Source organism: Podarcis liolepis (genome assembly GCF_965112155.1).
Source record: "Podarcis liolepis genome assembly, chromosome: 3".
In the NCBI taxonomy this organism is placed as follows: domain Eukaryota; kingdom Metazoa; phylum Chordata; class Lepidosauria; order Squamata; family Lacertidae; genus Podarcis; species Podarcis liolepis.
This window is the reverse complement of record NC_139557.1, coordinates 75,721,710-75,743,191: the sequence shown is the minus strand read 5'-3', so window position 1 is coordinate 75,743,191 and position 21,482 is coordinate 75,721,710. Positions and strand designations below refer to the sequence as shown.

Sequence of the window (21,482 nt, the reverse complement as noted above, 5' to 3'; positions counted from 1 at the left end):
GAGGTTTGTCCTCGCTCGGCCACCACCCCGGCAAGATGGCGGCGCCCACAGAGCACTTCCGCCCATCCCCTCTCTCCTTACTCCCTCCTCCTGAAGTCCGCGCTGGAGGAGCCGCCGGGCAGGGAGGCGAGGAGGACGGGCGCAGGGGCGGGTTCATGGGCTCTGCCGGCCCCCGGAGGAGGGAGCCAGCTGGGAAGGAGAGGGCTTAGCCAGGCAACGGCTGCCGGCAGGAGAAGCTGGCCATGGCGGCTGCAGTCGGTGGCGCCGTCCGGCGAGGGACCCCCATGTACTCGGTGAGCGCCTCCTGTCCCCTCAGCGGCGGTGCTGCTGCTCCGTGGCTGGCAAGGGCGGGGGCGGCATTGTGTGCTGGGAAGCCCCGTGGGAAAAGGAGAGCGGCCGGGCCCTGCTTCCTCGTCGGGGCTGGGAGGGAGGCGCGGCCGCCCCTCGCTGACCCCTCCGCGTGAGTCTCTTGGTCGTGGGCAGAAGGTCCGCGCGATGACAGGCAGGTTGCAGTTCGTCAGGGTGCATGCTCTTTCAGCGCTGGAACTCGGGGAAAGGAAGGCGGGGTACTGCACCTGATGCATTGCTGCCTACCTGACAGCTGTTCGGGGCCCACCGCTCCACGCCATAAACAGCAGGCAGCTCTCACGTGGAGCCCGCCTGCTCATGTGCCAGACATGCTTACTGGGCTGTCACAGCACCGAAGTGCAAGGTCTTTTGTGCATGGGCGCTGATGTCCCGAAAGAAAGAATCGTTGTCCGTTTAGACAAGAGACATTAATATGTTGAAGCCTTTTTGGCATGGTCGCCTGAAGAGAGGCTCAGTGTGTGGCAGGGCTGTGAGTTTGGTTGCTAGGGTAAATAAGGGTTTTTAACTTGGGAGGAAGCTCCACTGAACTGTCACTTTGGCTGGCGCCCCACCGCCTTCCCTCATCTACTGTAAAGCCTGTAAGCCTCTTTTCCTTCTCCAAGAGCAGGGAATAAACCTGAGCTATGTGGACACAACTGATTTGAGCAATCTCAGGCAGCAGGGATTGCACAGGAATGGGGATCCAGGCTGCTTCTTTGATCTTAAGGTGGTTTTTACTGCGTCAAAAGAAGGTGGACAGTACTATCTTGAAAGGGAAGTGTGTTCATTTTCTTCCTACAGTCCCTATCCTGCTGCAGAACATAAACCAGTGCTGCAGGTATTGCTGAATTTTGCGGTAGTATGTTTCACTCAGTTTTGTTACACTTGAACTTGTATGTACTCTTGCAACAGTCCTTCAAATAGCTGGCTTATCAAGATGCTAAAATTTCCCCTTCCCTTGAAATGTAGGAGGAGATACCTGTACAGACCAGTGCTTATTATTGGTAGAAATCCTAACATGTAATGTAGAACTGCCAACCACATCTCAGAAGCAGTGTTTGAAACTCCCATTGTTCTAGGTGTCTTTTGTGACAGGGAATTTCATTTATGTGAGCAGTTTCTGAGCTCTGGGCGCAGTACTACACCTACAATTTCAGATTAAAACTGCAGAGTGGAAGGAAAGGAGGGCTTTTTTCTGCCTCCCCACTTCCAGCTACTGTCTGAAGACTGGAGAAGAGACCCTCTTAAGAATATTAGGGGGGGTAGGCAGGGGAAGGACTAGACAATGTGGAAAAGGAAAATAATATTTAAGCTGCAGTTCATTCATTTTCAGCTTTGTATTCTAGTTATAAAAAGTGCACCTAGATATTCCGTTGTTGTGCCCATAACCTAGGTTTAAGGTGCCATTTAGCTCCTAGCTTTCATATCTCCGTTTCAAACACTGCTCAGAACCAATTGAGAATAGAGAAGGCTCCATTCTCATGAGAATACTTTGTCCGTTTGGTAACAGATAAATCTGTAGTAATCAAAGAAACTTGCACTCCTTACAGCTAGTTCTGTATCTTTGGATTTTTTAATTGCAAACTCTTACCGTATTTTTCGCTCTATAACACACACCCGACCATAACACGCATGTAGTTTTTAGAGGAGGAAAATCCGTAGGCATGCCACCCGTAGGCATTCCCTCCATAACACGCACAGACATTTCCCCTTACTTTCTAGGAGGAAAAAAGTGAGAGTTATGGTGCAAAAAATACGGTATTTATAATTCCCTGTTCTCAGTGCTCTGTCAAAGAAAATCCCCACAAAAAAGAAGCTGAAGTGGGGTGGTATTTGTGACTACTGCCATCCTAGAATAGGGAGCTTATTGTCAAAGGCTTAAACTACAGCAAGCCAGGAAAGTTGTTAAAGTAGCACCTCTGTGCTGCCTTGCCTTAGTCCTGTTCTTTATGTAATGGCAGTATGGTGGTGCTTTAATGGATCCAGTCATCTAGGTTGGCTTTTTGCAAATCCTTTTCTTTCACATTGCATTGGGATGTGTGCACATTTGTTGTGCACACACATTCATTTATTCCTGCATTGCAGGGGATTGGACTAGATCACCCAACTCCACAATTCTGTGATTCTATGCTGGAGCCTTTTTTCATCGAATAAGCAAATCAGTAGGGAAAGAAGGATTTTCTATAGCAGTAGCAAGTTTTGCCTCCAGTATGTCTCTTCTGCAGTGTTGTTCTTGTCTGAAGCAGGAAGACTGACAGAGCAATCCTATTTAGGTCTACTCAGACTGAGTTCAGTAGGACTTGCTCCCATGGAAGCTTGTAGAAGATTGCAGTCTTAGTCCTGTGCCACCCCTTCCTAACCATGTGCCCCAAGTGCTAGTGTAAGAATTCCTACAGATGCAGAACCTATGTTGGGTATACTTTGGTTTATCAACACAGACCTGAAGATACTGGGGGCTCAACAGTGTGCGTAGCACTTGTGAGTACGTACACATTTCATGCTGGCACTATTGGATAATGTATATATGGACACATTTGAAGCATCCTTATATAGTCACACCACTGATGCATCTAGCCTGGTACTTTCGGTTCTGCCTGGCTGTCCAAGGTTTCAGGCAAGGATCTTCTCCCAGCTCTGCTGTCTGGGATCCTCTTAACTGTTTGCACTTAGGGATCTTAACTGTTTGCACTTAGGGATCTTCTCTATCCAGTATGTGCTACTGTGCCTTCCCAAAGAATGCAGGTTAATCTGTAAATCTTCTTTCATTGACACACACAACAATTTGAAATGCACAGTTCTCATATGTGTAGAAATCAGTGCATTTGTTTTTTTAGTACACTTGTGGCAGTGAGGTCACTGACAGTTATTGGCTGAATTGGTGTGGACATTCCAACTTGTGAATGTTCCAAACTGCCCATGGGACAATGCTGCCTCAAGGCTTTCAGGGTGGAGAAAAGCTCTGAAGAAACTCCACTTAAGGTCAGTAGGGGCTGTATGCTATGGTGGGGAGGAAGATAGACTACCGAATGGACATGGAACAAAACTGATGGACAGATAAAGAGGTACTCAAGGAAACAATTGACAATGGAGAGATGGAATTGAGGGAGAAAATAGGACAGAGGCAATGCATAACATTGAGGGAGCTAGAAGCCAAAGGATTTGTGTATGCTATTGACAAGAAGGAAGTGGATATGCAAAGGATGATTTGGAGAGCATGGGGACTGTGGGTAGCACTGGGTTGCTAAGACTATAGTTAGTCTTTTAATATTTGTATAAAAGGGGAGTGTTGCCAATTGTTCCTTCTGTTTTCATGGCGGCATTTGTTACCAGATGACAACCCTTATGGACAATAAAGACCATGTGAAGAACTGAATTTGCCATACTAATTTAAACCAGCCAGCCAGCTCCTTGATTGTAAAACTCAGCTATTAAGTCTTGTGGCTCATTTGTGTAGGTTGAACTCTAATTAAATAAAAGCAAATATTACAAAATGGTTTCATGATAGCAGAGATAAGGGATTTCATGAAAGTAAAGTTACTGGATTTCATAACAGCAGAGATAAAGGATTTCATGATAGCAGAGATGTTGCTAACTGTACATTTTACTGTCATGACACCATTTTCTCTGACAAACCTCAGAAAGCTATTTAGGCTGCAGTCCTATACACAGTTATGAGGGAATAAGTCCTATTGACTTTATAAGGACTTCACTTCGGAGTAGATATGCATGAGATTGCACTGTGCATGGATTAAGTTACTGTCTGATTCTTCATTCATTTTGTTCCCAGCAGAAAAACCTCACATCAAAGAAAAAAGATGATTTTGAAGATATATTGGAAGAGAGGCGGCAATCCAGTGACCTCAGATATGCAATGAAATGCTACACACCTGTTGTTTATAAAGAACTTTCTCCCTGTAAGCCAAGTGCCATTAAAACTATTGTTCTGCAATCTGAACAAGTTCAATATGTCATCAAATACGTGAGTAAAAAATTGTTCTTACTTCAGAAGTTAATGTATTTGTAGGTCTTCTTTGAGCAGCACCCTTGTTTACTGCCAGTTTTTTTTCTACCCATGAGGCTATTGCTTTGATTTTCTCAGGGTAGAATTTTGTTTCTTTTCTTTCCCTTGTAGTAGAAATTCCTCAAATTGCATAATCATCTATATTGTTTTCTGTGTCTTGCTCAGGTGGAGGTGCTCTTTTTAGCTGAGAGAGTTTTATTGGATCGGCCTTTGCATGATTTGTGTTCCCCCCAAATGAAGGGGAAATGTGTGTGCGTCCTATGGGGCGAATACAGGCTTTCGCTGAAGCCTGGAGAGTGAGAGGGGTCGGTGCACACCGACCCCTCTCACTCTCCAGGCGTCAGGAAGCTATTCGCAAGCTTGGGGAGACCAGCGTGACTTCCCGCCGGGCTCCCAAGGCTTGCGGATAGCAGCCTGTTCTGGGGGCTGGGGTCGGGGGAAGCTTGGGCCTGGGGGGGAAATAATTTTTTCCCCTTTATTCCCCCCCCCCCAAACCTAGGTGCGCCCTATGGGGCGAAAAATACGGTAATTTATATGTGTTTTGAAATGGATTGTTTCAGGGATTTATAACTTTATCAACAGGTGGGGCTTTCCCCATAATTGTATTTCCATAAAAGAAAAGGATTACCCTATTTTATTTGTGCTAGTCACACAGCTGATAAATCCTCAAGGTGTAATTTCCTTGGCACCTGCACTTGTAGTTCTTGCTGCAAGAGAGTAAACCTTTTCAACAATTCTTACTTGCCACATGCAAAGCAACTATAGGCCACCGTGTGCCAAACAATCTTCAAAATGTCAGAGACATTTGGTTTTTATTCACTACTGCTCTTCATCTTTCGCACAGCTATCGAAAGAGACAGGTGAATCACCTGACATCATACAAGAAGAAGCAGCAGAAATTCTGGACGAGATGGCGCATAGCATGCATATGGGAGCTATACGGTTTTTTGCTTTCACACTGAGCAAAATATTTAAATCCCTTTTCAAGAGCATCTGTGTGAATGAAGATGGCATGCAGAAAGTAAGTATGTGTATGAAGCCATATGGAAACAGCTAGAACTCTTAATACCATTACAATCAGAATGAATCTGTGTGGCTGTGCTGACTGTAGTAACCATATTATAGTGTGACAGTTTGACATATTGATTGTCCCTGGGGTGGCATTTTCAGAACCCTTGGGTTGTAGCCATAACTAAAGAATTACCATGTTCATGGCCCTGTGTAAGTGGACCAAAGAGCCTATCTAGGCCAGCTTCCAGTTCTCACAGTGGTCAACCTGATGCCTATGAAAAGCCCACGCTAGGGACATGTCTGCTGCAGTGCTGCCCATCAGCTGGTGGTATTTATAGGTGTACCTATACACCTATATAGCATGCCTGGAGGAAACGGACCATTTGGATCCCTTCCAATCGGGATTCAGGCCTCACCATGGCACTGAAACTGCCTTGGTCGCGCTGGTTGATGATCTCCGGTGGGCTAGGGACAAAGGTGATAGCTGTTTCCTAGTTCTGCTGGATCTCTCAGCGGCCTTTGACACCATCGACCATAACATCCTTCTGGACCGTCTTGAGGGGCTGGGAGCTGGGGGCACTGTCATACAGTGGTTTCGCTCCTTCCTCCTGGGCCGTGTTCAGAAAGTGGTGGTGGGGGGATGAGTGTTCAGACCCCTGGGCTCTCACTTGTGGGGTGCCTCAGGGTTCTGTCCTCTCCCCCATGCTTTTCAACATCTACATGAAGCCGCTGGGAGAGATCATCAGGGGGTTTGGACTGAGTGTTCATCAGTATGCAGATGACACCCAGCTCTACCTCTCCTTTAAATCAGAACCAGTGAAGGCGGTGAAGGTCCTGTGTGAGTGCCTGGAGGAGGCGGTTGGAGGATGGATGGTGGCTAACAGATTGAGGTTGAATCCTGACAAGACACAAGTACTGTTTTTGGGGGACAGGGAGCGGGTTGGTGTGGGGGATTCCCTGGTCTTGAATGGGGTAACTGTGCCCCTGAAGGACCAGGTGTGCAGCCTGGGAGTCATTTTGGACTCACAGCTGTCCATGGAGGCGCAGGTTAGCTCTGTGTCCAGGGCAGCTGTCTACCAGCTCCACCTGGTACGCAGGCTAAGACCCTACCTGCCCGTGAACTGTCTCGCCAGAGTGGTGCATGCTCTAGTTATCTCACGCTTGGACTGCTGCAACGCGCTCTACATGGGGCTACCTTTGAAGGTGACCCGGAAACTGCAATTAATCCAGAATGCGGCAGCTAGACTGGTGACTGGGAGTGGCCGCCGGGACCACATAACACCGGTTCCGAGAGATCTGCATTGGCTCCCAGTACATTTCTGAACACGATTCAAAGTGTTGGTGCTGACCTTTAAAGCCCTAAATGGCCTCGGTCCTGTATACCTGAAGGAGCGTCTCCACCCCCATCGTTCAGCCCGGACACTGAGATCCAGCGCCGAGGGCCTTCTGGCGGTTCCCTCATTGCGAGAAGTGAGGCTACAGGGAACCAGACAGAGGGCCTTCTCGGTAGTGGCGCCCGCCCTGTGGAACGGCCTCCCATCAGATGTCAAAGAGATAAATAATTACCTGACATTCAGAAGACATCTTAAGGCAGCCCTGTTCAGGGAAGTTTTTAATATGTAACGCTGTACTGTTTTTAACACTGATTGGGAGCCGCCCAGAGTGGCTGGGGAAACTCAGCCAGATGGGCGGGGTATAAATAATAAATTATTATTATTATTATTATTATTACTGCCTCCAACCCTGGAGATGGCACATAGCTATCAGAGCTAATAGCCACTGGGAGCCTTGTTCTCCTTGGATCCAGGATCTTTACCTTAAGATATATAAAAAATGACTAAGGGAAAAAAAATTTATTTGTAGAAGCGCCTTTTCCATTCCCCCCCCCCTCGTATCAGCTTTTGATATGCAACTATCAACAAGCATTAATTTGTACGACTTTTCATGCCAATGTTAACGTGGGGTTGGAATTAATGGCCTAATAACTCTACAAGTCAACAGGTTGTTTTTCGAATCTGCGCAGCGAAGTGAGCTCTCGTTGCTCTGTCCCAGCTCCTGCCAACCTAGCAGTTCGAAAGCATACCAGTGCAAATAGATAAATAGATACTGCTGCAGCAGGAAGGTAAATGGCGTTTCCATGTGCTCTGGCACTTGTCACGGTGTACCGTGCGCCAGAAGCAGTTTAGGCGTGCTGGTCACATGATCCGGAAAGCTGTCTGTGGACAAACACTGGCTCCCTTGGACTGAAAAGCGAGATGAGTGCTGCACCCCATAGTTGAATTTGACTGGGCTTAACCATCCAGGGGTCCTTTACCTTCTTTTTTTAACTTTTTAATATAAAAAGATTGTGCTACTGCAGGCATGTCATCTTTTTATGCAATCCCAAGTGATCTGTGGGAGATACTTAGGACAGCAGCCTTACATAGAAGTGATTAGGTGAACCTTGTGTGGGCCAAGCTGATTTCATTCACACAACGACTGCATGCAACCCAGAGTAATTAAAATGCTGATGTAGAACTTCTGAGGTCTGACTTCCCTGCTTCTGTTATGTTTAAGTCATCATAAAAGTTGATGCTTTAGTTTATTATTCAATCATCTTCTCTAAAGAAAAATCTGAAAGAGTTGCAGAGTATATTGTGGCCATGTGCTGAAATTAAAGAAAAAGACAACTCAAGATTCCTTCATAGTGATAAATGGCATTTTGTTCTTCGTTAGTTACAACAGGCAATACAAGAGCATCCCGTTGTTCTGCTGCCCAGTCATCGCAGCTACATCGATTTTCTCTTACTATCTTATGTGCTGTACACCTATGACTTGGCTTTACCTGTCATTGCTGCAGGAATAGGCAAGTATTTCCTTTTAAGCAAAACATTCTTAAAATAGCCAGAATTTTGTAATGGCGCAATCCGGATTGGCCAACGTGAGCTTCGATCAGACTGCTATAAATGTGTGTGTTGGTCGTCTTACTGTGCTTGCAATATCCCCCATGGATTTGTACAGTAAGGAGGCTGCACAAGGTCTGGCCAAAAATTTGAGAGGGAACTGATGAATGCAGGGATTCCTTAATCCCCTGGTAGGAGGGAGAATAGTCCGTCCCGAGGGAAATCGTAGTGGATTTTGTTCTTGAAAACCTGTGAATGAGATCACCAGTGTGAAGATTACCCTTTCGGATCTTCAAGATAGCTCTCTATTACAAGTAGGAGCGTTAATACACTTGAAGCTTAATTATAAGCATTTAAAACATAAGATGCAATTATGCATGTCATTTATCAAAGGCTTGTGTACAACCAGCAGAAAACCAGGGTAGAATACCAAGGCTTCCATAACACAAACCCCTTACAATAGCAAGCCCATTGAATTCAAAGGAGTGCCAGCAGACCTGCAGTGGTGCAAAGGATGTGCTCTGGCAGAACTTTTCTCTCCTTTGCTCCCCCCCCCCCCCCGAATCATCTCCAAAGCATCTTCCAATCCTCTGCAGCTGATTTTGGGGGCCCATAGGGGGCTACAGGTGAAAGAGAAGGGAAAGTTCCATTCCACTAGTGTATGTCCTTTGCGCTAGCAGAACAGGAGCCTTGGATACAGCCTAAGGTGTTTATTCTATGACTTAGTTGTATATCACCCTATGAATGCTATATAATTTGCTGCCAAATAATACCTTCTAAATATATTTTTTAAATTTTGTTTCTGATACGCTACCCACATAAGCAGTTGGCCAAATCTGTGTGTGTTTTGCATTCTACTTTCTGAATCGATTACCACTTTGAAACACCGATTGATTTTTGCTACTCTATTCTGTGCCTCTGCTAGATTTCTTGGGAATGAAACTGGTCGGTGAGCTGCTACGAAAATCAGGTGCCTTTTTTATGCGACGTACATTTGGTGGTAACAAACTCTACTGGGCTGTGTTTGCTGAATATGTGAAAACTATGTTAAAGGTAAAGAGCTGTAATTTTATGTTGAGTTTTAATACTTGCTCAGGTTTACTTTATTTCTTTATTTGTGGTTGATGCCACATTTGTTTATACTTTGTTTGACCCAAGTAGCTGCTATTTAAAACATTCATTATTTTAAATAAAAAAAAAACAAACACCACTTAGATTACTTACTTAAAAATGAGTTAATAGATTTCCCTTGTGTTTGCTCATGGTTATGTTTTTGTCTTTTTTGTCCTAAAGAATGGATATGCTCCCGTTGAATTTTATCTTGAGGGGACAAGAAGCCGCACAGCAAAGACTTTGACTCCAAAGTTTGGTATGTTGGTCAGAAAATTGCAGCCTTTGTCGCAGAATTAGACGATTTATGCTCAGAAGTGAGCCATGTGGTCAGCACAAATCGCATGCTGGAAACACATGCGCTCTATAAACAATCTTGATTTAATTTTTACATGAATTTTATGCATTTATTTCATACTAAATAACATAATTTTCTTCTTATAGGTCTCCTCAATATTGTGATGGATCCTTTCCTTAAAAGGGAAGTGTTTGACATTTACCTTGTCCCCATCAGTATCAGCTACGAGAGGGTATTGGAAGAATCCCTTTATGCACGTGAACTTTTAGGAGTCCCTAAACCAAAGGAATCTACATCGGTAAGAAAGCAGGTTCAAATTATTGTACTTCAATGGATGGAATCTTGGGCATTTATTCTGGGTTCATATCTTGCTTGGCCTTAAATTCACTGTGGTCTTGTTTGGTCACCACGAGCCTTGGGCTCATTTGTTACTCTCTCCGCCTTCGATGTAGCTACAAGGAGGAATTTGGAAACTTTTGTTTCTGTTTTAAATTAAACTTAGCCTGCCATGACATCCAGACCTGGACAAACGATGGTTAAGTATGGTTTGTTGAAACAAGCTAACCGCAAGCCATATGGTTACATCCATCATTTGTCATAATTGAAGTAAACCCATTTAAATCAATGAGATTAATTTTAATGGGTCAACTGTGAGTAGATTTTAGTTGGCTGCAACCTATATTTTATGAAGTTGCTTTATTTTAGCAAACAATAGTTAAAATCTGGTAACTGTAAAAGAATCAGCAACGTCTGGTCTCTTTCTGCACCTGTGCTTGTAGGAGGTGGGTGCATGCAAACCATGACTTAGTGTTGCATTTAAACATTGCCTGGCTGTCAAGGGCAATTTCCTACCTCAATCACAGTTTCCTTCCTATAGAAGAGAAAAAAAATAGTCATGTACCTCAAGGTTGTGAGGATGAATAGGCTAAGAATCCTAAGGTAATCATAAAAATTGCAAACTGATGCTGTAGAAGGTATGATAAAATAATAAATGTAGTATATCTGCATGTATCTTTGCTGTTGAACATGTCTCAAGTTTTATCCTTTGTAGGGACTCTTGAAAGCTAGGAAAATCCTGAGTGAAGATTTTGGAAGCATACACATATTCTTTGGACAGCCTGTATCACTCAGATCATTGGCAGCTGGGAGAATTGATACCTGTTCATTTAACATGGTTCCAAGGTATTACAATGTATGATATATATATATATATATATATATATATATATATATATATATATATATATATATATCTCACCTCTACGAAAGCATATATATATATATATATATATATATATATATATATATATATATGTATGTATGTATTTAATGGCTTGTGGGGAAATTAGCATGAGTCTGTTTTTCTGTTTTTTGAGAGAGTGGCATATGGGCACTACCCTTTCAAGTTGTTTCTCTTCTTCCACACCCCAGGTTACTTCCTTTCCAGAGGAAGTGTGCATTTGTGTGTGTGTGTGTGTGTGTGTGTGTGTGTTACACACACTGTCACACACACATTCTCTCATTGTGTTTTTTTCTATGAGGTCCAGGTAAAAGTTGGGTCTAGTTGAATGAATACAGGTCCTCTTGAATTGGCATGATTATTATTTTTTAAAAAATCAAATAAAAATGTGTAGACTTCACTATCAAAAACACAGATCCAGTTTTTCCCAGTATCAGGAAAACAAGGCAGAGATACTCAGGAACCTTCATTACTTTTGCATTACTTTTGCATAGGATGACAACAACACTGTGGATGCAGTTGTGACCTATGATTTGATAGTGTTTTTGAGGAAATCCCTTATAAAATTACGTGGCTCCATAAGGATCCATGCCTTGCATCCATGTTTTTGCACCATGACAACACTGAAAAAAAGCACTGGACTTTTAAATTGTATGGTTCAGTCAGTGGCAGACAGGTGTGATCAGTGATTTGAAGGTATTGCTTGCTGGTGGGGGTGGGGATTCCATGCAAAAATAAATGCAATTTCACAGGTCCCTCACTCAGTTGCACTCAGAGGTCCTGTGGGATGGATGGAATATCCTTTGCAAAAAAAATATTCGCAAAAGCAAACTGACTCTATAAGGGAGTACAAGACTTTGAATGCCTTTGCTCACTACACTTTTCCTTTTAGGCATATTCCCCAAAAGCCATCTGAGGAAATCCAGGAATTTGCCTGTGATGTAGCCTACAAAATGGAACTCCTACAAATAGAAAACATGGTTCTGAGCCCATGGATATTAGTTGCTGCTGTCCTACTCCAGAATTTACCAGCCATAGATTTGCAGCTTCTTGTTGAAAAGACACTTTGGCTAAAAGGTTTAACTCAGACATTTGGAGGATTCCTTGATTGGCCTGGTATGCAATGAACACATTTCCTTTTCTGAGAACAATGTAGCTTGTGTTACTTTTTATGTGTTTGGGAACAGTGGGAGGCTAGAAGTTTCCTTTTAGGACTTGAAAACCAGTCTGATTCCCGCACCCCCACCCCTAAATACATGAATGTTACTACAGCATATGATTACTGTCCTTCCTCAATATAAAAAAGATTTTAATATTGCAGGAAAGGTTACTTATATTTGTGGTGACCATCTCAATTATAAACGAGAACAAGACATACTAGAAAGCAAGGTCAAAATAAAAAAATTCCTTCCAGTAGCACCTTAAAGACCAACTAAGTTAGTTTTAAAAACTAACTTAGTTGGTCTTTAAGGTGCTACTGGAAGGAATTTTTTTATTTTGACTATGGCAGACCAACACGGCTACCTATCTGTAACTAGAAAGCAAGGTGTTTAAAAACAAAACAAAACCATCAACACAAAATGCACACACAACAACTGTGAGGCAAGGTTAAGCAAGAGCCCTCCCACTAGGGCCCTACCTGATTGTGCTGATTTTATGTTGTTGGAGCCTTGAGGCTGGGATGGGATGCAGTCTAATTGAGTTTTGTATGGCAGACATACAATACCAGTGTCTTGCCATGACTGCTCAAGGAGCCACGTGGTTCAGGGCAGGAGAGATGATTCCATGAGGAAATGCAAATATGAAAAATACCTGAGCTTTGAAGCCAGCATAATTTTGAGCTGGAATACGAGGTTCTTGTAGTTTGCCTGCCTCCATAAGTCATTTATTAATTGGTCACTATAAATAAGGTTCACAAAGGCTGAAAGTATAAAATTGATGCTCTTACCTTGTGGTAACAGGGGTCTTCTCTTTCTCCCGCTTTCACATTTCCATCTTTCACCTGATCATAAGTCTGCGGTTCTCTTAATTTTGAAGAAGCTCTGATTGCTTTTACTACTTTGCAGTGCAGTGGAATATGAAGGATACGTAACTTTGTGCTAGACACAGTGGTCTGAAAATAGGATGTTTTCCTGTTTGAGGAAGGCAGATAATAATTGCATGCCTTTTTAAAGTTGCCAGTTTAGAAATCTCTTTGTCCTTACCAGCTTCCACCCTCTTCCAAATTCTGCCTCCACTCAGAATGGTTACCTTCCGGCTCTCTCGTCCGCCTGTTTCCCCAGCCTTTCTCAAACTTACCAAGTTGTAGGGTGAGGTTGCGGAAGGGGAACAATAGCCAAAGACCACTTCACCAGCATTACCAGTGTGAATTCTTAGGACTGCAGTTGTTTGTTCTTCCTAAGTCATTGAACAGAGTCCCCATTGGCAATGGAGGATCCAAAGATGTTCTGAAGCCTTCACGTTAGAGAACTGGAAACTTAGGAAATTTTTTGGCAAGACACTCCAGCTGCTTGTTTTTTCTCCTCCTCCACCTCCCCGTCCCAGCAACTTAGTAAAATTGCGAGTGTGTGGGAAGTAGGGCTAGTGATAGTGGGACCTAGGAAGGTAGGAACATAAGGAAGTGGTGTGGCTCAGTGGCAAGGAACCTGCTTTTCATGCAAAGGCACCAGGTTCAACCCCTGAAATCTCCAGATAGGAGTGGGAATGTCACCTGTCTGCAAATGCTGGATAGCTGCTGCCATTCACTGTAAGTCATACTGAGCTCAATGGACCAGTGGCCTGGCTCAGATTCCTATGTTGTTCAGTGGAGGAACTCCCCTAGGTCAGCTCTTCTGAGCCTTTGGAAAGAATTGTCAGAAAATGCTTGGGCGGCTGCTTCTGAGGATTCTCCAAAAAAAAGGCTAAGAAAGGCACAGCCTGCTCTGAATGAGACAGGTGCATTTTGCCCATCACTAGCTGAAACAATTCATTTTCCTTGCCTCTTTCCTTGGTATTTTTCTTGCAAAATTCAAAGCTAAAATAAGAGATGGTGTCAATTTTGGCATTTATTCCCAATTTGTCTTTTCCTAGATAATCTGTGTGCTAACAAAGCGGTGCGATCCAGTCTTGCTCTACACTCCAACATTGTGAGCCTTGTCAATGGGCAAGTGGTTCTCAATGACAAAGATATGGAAGCTGGCGCTACTGAAGAGCTTGTCTTTAAGCAAGCGCTCGCCGTCCTCATGTGCGGGTCCTACAGGAACCAGCTGCTGAACGTCTTTGTGCGACCAGCCCTTGTAGCACTTGCGTTGCAAATGACACACTGTTCTAGAAAAGGTAAATTCATTGTCTAATATAGCAAATCTGTAAAGCCACAAATCTGCTCCTATTATTCAATTATGTCATTTGCTAAACAGGCTTGTGATGAGATTTTTGGAGCTATTCCCTTGTTCCCCAAGCATTTTATGTATGGTTAGACTGAGCAGGTCTGGATGAGCTACAGATTGGGAAAGGGTATAAAGAGCATTTTGTGCATGCTCCTTTTCCTGTGCTCTGGATTAGGCTTTATGTCTTATCCATACCTCTTTCTTAAAATATATAAATAGATTGTTCAGATATATAGCACAATTATAAAGTGCTTTCCTATATTATAAGCTGTACTGGAAGCTGGCAAGTTAATGTACCCAATATGCCTATTCACCATGATCTAGTGTTCATCATGCATGCAGACTAGTTAGTGTAAATAAAATGTGAAGCTTATACAGTGGTGCCCCGCAAGACGAACGCCTCGCGAGACGAAAAACTTGCAACGCTTCTCCCCGTTGCCAGCCTCGCAATCTCCGGGGACAGAGGGGAAGGCGCGCGCGCGCCTTCCCCTCTGTCCCCGGACCCCTTTTGAACCAAGGGGCGGCAACGGGGAGAAGCGATCTTCTCCCCTCCGCCCCTTGCTTCAAAAGAGGGGACAGAGGGGAAGGCGCGCGTGTGCCTTTCCCTCTCTCCCCAGACCCCTTTTGAACCAAGGGGCGGCAACGGGGAGAAGCGATTCTCCCCGCTGCCCCTTCCCTTGCTTTAAAACAGGTCCGGGGACAGAGGGGAAGGCCCGCGGCGCTTCCCCTCTGTCCCTGGACGGTCTCCATAGGAACGCATTGATTGATTTTCAATGCATTCCTATGGGAAACCGTGCTTCGCAAGACAAAAAACTCGCAAGAAGAAAAAACTTGTGGAACGAATTAATTTCGTCTTGCGAGGCACCACTGTATTAGTTTGCAGTTCATGAAGGTAATGCCCAGTGGCTCTCTGTGGTTATAGCAGCTTCACTTCCCGTGACCTGACTAACTTGGTCATGCCTCAAAGCATCCTTAATTTAACAGCTATGGTGTGTGCCAGTGAACTGTCATTGTTCACTGTAGCTGTTGATTGAAGTGGATGGTGCATGCCCTGACAACTTCCATTGCATAATTTAGTGTTAAGGTTAACCGCAATCCATCAACAATTCTGGTTTGTGAAATCCCCTGTCATTTCAGTAGACTTTGCGCAGAAGTAGCTTCTGATGATTGCACCTACCATTTCCAAGTGACTCTGCCATTCTTGTGTACATGTTCAGTTTTTATGCCATTGTCTAACATACATTATTATCTTAAAAAATGAGCACCTTACAGACATCCTCTTTTAATAGTGAAACACTTTGAAAAAAGGGTTTATTCATGGGCAGTTGCATTTTGTTTTCCAGAGGAAGTCTATAGCAATTTTGCTTTCTGGCGTGATGTCTTCTCTGACGAGTTTATATTCTTTCCTGGAATACCCCTGAAGGTAAAGTATTGTGTGTGGTCCTGGTAGCTTAATATCTACAGGAGTTTCTCATGACTTCACTAAACAGTGAAGCCTAATGTGAATAGAGAGAGTGATCTTGAAGCTGTTATGATCTTCTGTTGGTAGCATTTTTGGCTGTAATTTCCCCATGCTTTTTATGTGAGTTTTCAGTATGCTAGTCCCTCTTTTCCTTGAAGCAACATGGCTAAAACCCACTCCCATCAGTCCCATCTAGCATCACCAGCGAGTTGAAGTCTATCATCATCTGGAGGGCCACAGGTTCCTCCTCCCTCTTCTATTGCTTCTCATAAAATGGCATCATCTTTAATGTTTTAAGATGTTATGACTTCCTTTGCTGTAAAACCAAAGCTATGTAATGTCATGTTATAGCCTCATTCTAGATGTCACAACCTAATTTTTACACATACACCTGAAAGAGCTTGACAACTAACAGTCTGAAACTTTAACGGTCTGAAACTTAAAATATATTTTTTATGGGTGGCATATACACCTTGTGTGTACACAAACACACACCACATTTATCTTTGCTTCTCTATTACCAGCATTTTATCACTGACCTTGCCACACTGTTCTGTCCTTCTAAGATATCTGGAGAGTGTCAGTTCAGTATCCCTACTCACATCCCTGGAGCAAAGATGGGAAACCTGTGGCCCTCTAGATGTTGTTGGACTGCAACTCCCATCAGCCCCCGCCAGTACAACAAGTGAGCATGGATGATGAGAGATGTAGTTCAATCTGGAGGATCACAGGTTCCCCACCCCTGCCTTACAGATGTGTCTTATTCCTCACTTGGGGTGGTTTTCCCTCTCCTACCCCTTATTTTGGGCTGCTTTTATCTTTACATTTATGTTCTGTCCCATCATAGTGCGGAGGAAGACCATTTTGGTTGTGCTAGAAGTGCATGCACAATTATTTTCTTCCTTCTTTTTAGTTTTTAGCAGGGGAAGTCTGTTCAGCCCAAACTTTCTCTGATCTATCTTCCATGCGCCGTTCTTAATACAGCCATAATTGCATACTACTCTGTGGTTCAGTTTGCTCTTGTGTAAGCCCAATAACGAATTGTTTGCCCTCCACTCTGCCTCTTGAAAGGGCAGGTCTTCAACTGCACTTCATGCACTCTCAGTACAAAAACTCAGGAATGCTTGGCCATCTAAGAGTGCAGAGTGTTCGGTTCTAAGATGTTCAAGGAGCATCTCTTTGGATTACAGATCCCAGCCTCTTAATCTTGATGTAGTGTGCAAAGTGCTCAAACAAGCAGGACTATTTGCAGTTGTTGCGCAATGCAAACTGAGAATTAGCTTTTGCTGCTGGCTGGGAACAGCTGTTCCGTTGGGGCTAACTTGGTGCTAAAAAATCCAGGGGTATAGTACAGGCAACGTGGATTGCCTGATTACAATGATTACTGTTAAGCAGATTGAATTGTTGAAATTAAAGCAATTTGGGGCAAAGATTTAAATGAAATTTCCCATTCTGAAATTCATACATATATATTTAACAAGCATGCATTCTAACTAATTTCTCCAACAGTTAAAGTTTGGTTTGCAATTAGTGTTACTATATAACCTAGAGGCATAATTCAAAACTTTTGAAAAGTTTTTATTGCGTTTCTTTTCCATTAGTTCACAACATCTGTTACAAACCAGTAAGCAAGAAACAATTTTTATACATAAACAGATATAAAAAAAGAAAAGTAAGAAGAAAGAAGAAAGAAGAGAAAGAAAAGAAAAAAAGAGAAAATTAAATTTCATATTATTTTTCCAAAAGTTACTCTCCTGTGGACTTCCTCACGTCCTCCCGACATTGCATTCTTTAAACTCACATTGTCAGCAATTTGTTACCTTATTTCACAACTTGCTGTACCTTTCAATTATTATGTAACCAATTTCAAGAAAAAATTGTAGTTCAATTTTAGTACCTTTATAATAAACATAATATATTTGGCAAAATATGTGGCCTCAGCTTTTGTACGCCAGAGTCCAGTACACAGATATTATTTTCTTCAGATGGCAGGTTGTACAATACATGCATATGCTTGCTCTACTTGAGGGCCTGCAGGGAATTTTATAGGGATAGTTCCAGAGTGTGTATGCCTTGGCTGTCTTGTCTTGAAAAACTGGTTTTGATTTGTGTAACCAGACTCCACTGTATGCAATTAACTTTATCATGCATCAGATTATTTTTATAGAATAAAACTATATTACTGTTTTGATATCACAAAGGAGTCAGCTGTCATAAAATGTTAAAAACCATCTGTCTTTGCTGCGACCATAGTAACTGAAATACCTTTTCACTGAGATACCATTTAGGTATAATTTGAAAGTTAGAAACAGACTTGAGATACGTTAGACCTATTTATTGGAGAAATACAGGTGTTGAATATCTGTAATTGTCTGCATGGCATTAAACCCACTAAAAAAACATAACCAATTTTGTTTAATCCCCCAGGATTTTGAAGAAGGTTGTTTCTTGCTTACAAAATGTGACGCAGTTCAAGTCACGTCCCAGCAAGTTTTCATTACTGAGAAAGGAAACAATATAATCTCTTTCTTGACAGCAATGTTCAAGCCTTTTGTGGAAGGTTATCAGGTACAAAATCAACTGCAGTGTTATTTTCACCAGTCTGTCTTCTATTCCTTTTGTGGGGAGTGACTTATTTATTAATATTTTGATGCTGGGGCCCACAGAGAGGGGCCTTTGGTAGGATAAAAAAGATAAATATATAAAGCAGAAAATGAGAAGGGCCTATGGTGAAAATCTTAACATGTGGGTGTTTATATAAAAACACAAGAACTATTGTGGTGTTCTGACAGCATCATCTCCCCACCCCCCAAATGCCATATGACAAAATTGCTTTGAAACCCAAAGTGGCTTTCCAAAACAGAGCTATGGCATGAGGAACTTAGCATTTAAAGGGGGGCGGGGGGGGGAGATCCAATCCAGCTGCCCCTTGGAAGTAGCTCTTTAGAAAGCAGATCAACTCTTTAAAATGCTATGAAGTATTTTTCAACTCAGAATGTTACATTTTTATTACAAGTTTAGTTTTCCAATGACTATTCATGCAAGCGTGATGATCCTTTTGTTAATGTGCTTCTTAACCAAAGACGTGAATGGGTTTCTCTCCACTAGATAATCTGCAAGTACCTTTTAAAGGAATCGAATGAGGCCTTTATGGAGAAGCAGTTTATATTTGGAGTCCGAAGCTTTGCTTCTGAGCTTCTCGAGGCAGGTGTGTGTTTGGTCTTTGGATGATGCGATTCTTTCCTTAGCACTTGGGGTAAAAGAACTGAAGCTTTAATTGTTCCCCTTTCTCCTGTTTAGGAAGCACACAGTGTTACGATGTCCTGTCCTCAGACATGCAGAAAAATGCTTTGGCAGCTCTCGTGCGACAAGGCGTTGCATCAAGAACGAAAATGTGAGTACAAAATTTTTGAGAAGAAAGTTGGGGTATAAAGTCTCTTGCAAATTATACAGAGATTGCACAACTAAGCAGTGCCAGAAATTCAGCAAGGAGGGATGCCTGTCAGGAGGGGCTTCTGTAGGCTTGGACTCACAACCCTGAATGCATTAATTATATGGCTCAGTTCTTGTCCTTTTCTCCCCAGGAGTGATGGATTCACTTACACTGTAAGGAAAGAAGCTCTGAGTAAAACTGCAGGAATGTTTGGTGAGTGTCTCTGCTAATGGAGAGTATTATGAAATCTGAGGGAGATTTTTTGCCAAAGACTTTGCATGTGTCTTCTCCTCTTTTTGTTATTTCCCAAGTCAACAGTAGCTGAACAGTTTGTAAACTTCTTGCAAGAGTAGGAGCTGTTTTTCAAACGTAAAATGTAGCATGCTGAAAACTGGGCCCTTGCAATATTGTCTTGACAGAGTCTCACCTTGTCAAGATCATCTCTGACCCACAATAGAAATACAGACTGAGTGAAACATGTATGGTCTCCAAAATGTTAACACTCTCCATAGCAGCTTTTATGGCCAAATAGGAGTTTTTTATTACATTTCAGCTGATTGCCTCCTGGCTTAACATTTTCAGGAGTATATGTCTGATACTCTTTAGTTTACCTTTAAATTTTAAAAGTGATGGAAGTAATGATGGCAAAGACTTAACACTACATCAGTGGATTTAGCAGGAGGTGTAGCAGCTGATTGCAAGTAGTTTTTGCTTGAACATGCCCTGCCTGCCCAGTTCAATAATGGAAGAAGAAGAAGAAGAAGAGTTTGGATTTGATATCCCGCCTTTCACTCCCCTTCAGGAGTCTCAAAGTGGCTAACATTCTCCTTTCCCTTCCTCCCCCACAACAAACACTCTGTGAGGTGAGTGGGGCTGAGAGACTTCACAGAAGTGTGACTGGCCCAAGGTCACCCAGCAGCTGCATGTGGAGGAACGGAGACACGAACCCGGTTTCCCAGATTACGTGACTACCGCTCTTAACCACTACACCACACTGGCTCTCAATGGAGGCTCCTTTGCTTTTCCCAGTCCAAAATAGAGCTTCCTTCTAAGCTCCGATTCTGAGAGGTAGTTTTGTAACAAGTCCTTTCCCTGCATAACTTTTTGTCTTACTTCTTTAACAGCTTTTGTAAAGGAATGGTAGAGTGTTTCTCTCTCAGAACTAATGCACTCTGTATTCCTGTTACAGAATCTAGGATACCTGTAAGCAAACCGATGGCTGCAAGACTTTAATTTGAGCTCCTTGAGTGGCTTGCCTTATGCACACTAAAACTGTGAACGGCTGGAAGTAAGGCAGATTATGAACAGGATGCTAACTGAAGACTTAGGATACACTTCCCACCTTGAAATGTTACTACTGCTACATAATTGTGGGAGAAAACTCCTGACGTCCAGAATATTTCCATCACCACTCAGAGAACTTTGTCAGCATTGATGATTAACATTCTCTTTAATAAACGCCACTCCTTCCTTCACCCAGTTAGCATTTAACAGAATCACACTGTTAACATCTGAAATGTTTGCCATAAGGAAATTGTTGCTTTTATATAATTATTTTGTTGTTGTGAAGAAATGTGATTGAACAACTAAGGACATAGCATTAAAAGCAATATTTAAGGAAAAGCATCATTGGCTGTTGTTGTACATAGGAAGAGATTATTTCATTCCTTTCAAGGATGTAATTCTCACAAAATGTCAATGCTGTAACTGTTTTTCAGGTTTTGCAATTTTTAAGTATTAAAAACTAAGAACGGAATACTTTGCTGCTTTCAACTGTTGCACACTTGATGACTTCAGTGTAATGTGCATTGCATTGTTTTTCTTCTCTTGCTGTTAGGTTTTATAAAAGCATATTGTCACTGAATGGTATATACATTTATATATCTGAGTATGTGCCTGTGTGTTACCAAATATAACAGGGTTTCCTACTGCAGCCTTTGCAACCTGGTGCCTTCCAGATGTTCTGGGCTACAGTTGTGTTGACTGAGACTACTGGGGGTTGGCGTATGGATGTATCTTCTCCACTGGAAAGCTTAAATAAGGGAAGGACCTGAACTTTGTCTGGTTGTGGGGAGAAGACATGAGTATGCAGTCCTAGAAATACTAGGTATATTTCATAAATTGGGCAAACTCATTGTGTGTTTATTAGAAATAATGTGAGTCGCTGATAATGGCTGATTCTTAGCCTTTGCTCTCATCAACAATACTATCTGTTTATACAGTATGTGTTTGCCAGGAGTGGGAGGGAGCAATATAAAAGAAAGCTAACCTTTTGTCCCATTACCAAAATAATTTCTGATTTTAAAAATGGG

At 42.6% G+C, this 21,482-nt stretch overlaps 1 protein-coding gene across 4 annotated transcripts; it reads left to right on the top strand.

Annotated features, from left to right (window-relative positions):
- The first annotated feature begins 152 nt into the window (after positions 1-152).
- On the top strand, positions 153-21,034 carry GNPAT (glyceronephosphate O-acyltransferase). 4 transcript variants are annotated; one of them, XM_083496462.1, is made up of 16 exons: positions 153-293; positions 4,136-4,327; positions 5,214-5,390; positions 8,096-8,225; positions 9,188-9,315; positions 9,556-9,631; positions 9,817-9,968; positions 10,722-10,852; positions 11,803-12,026; positions 13,980-14,225; positions 15,619-15,698; positions 18,165-18,305; positions 18,846-18,945; positions 19,038-19,131; positions 19,322-19,383; positions 20,360-21,034. In XM_083496462.1, exons 1-16 carry the CDS (start codon positions 243-245, stop codon positions 20,401-20,403), a joined length of 2,028 nt encoding a protein of 675 aa, XP_083352588.1. In that variant the 5' UTR covers positions 153-242; the 3' UTR covers positions 20,404-21,034. The 4 variants fall into 4 exon arrangements, with proteins under 4 accessions (XP_083352588.1, XP_083352589.1, XP_083352587.1 ...); XM_083496463.1 differs by having other exon boundaries at positions 154-293; positions 4,139-4,327; XM_083496461.1 differs by lacking the exon at positions 153-293 and adding an exon at positions 3,194-3,327 and having other exon boundaries at positions 4,139-4,327.
- Positions 21,035-21,482: the final 448 nt, after the last annotated feature.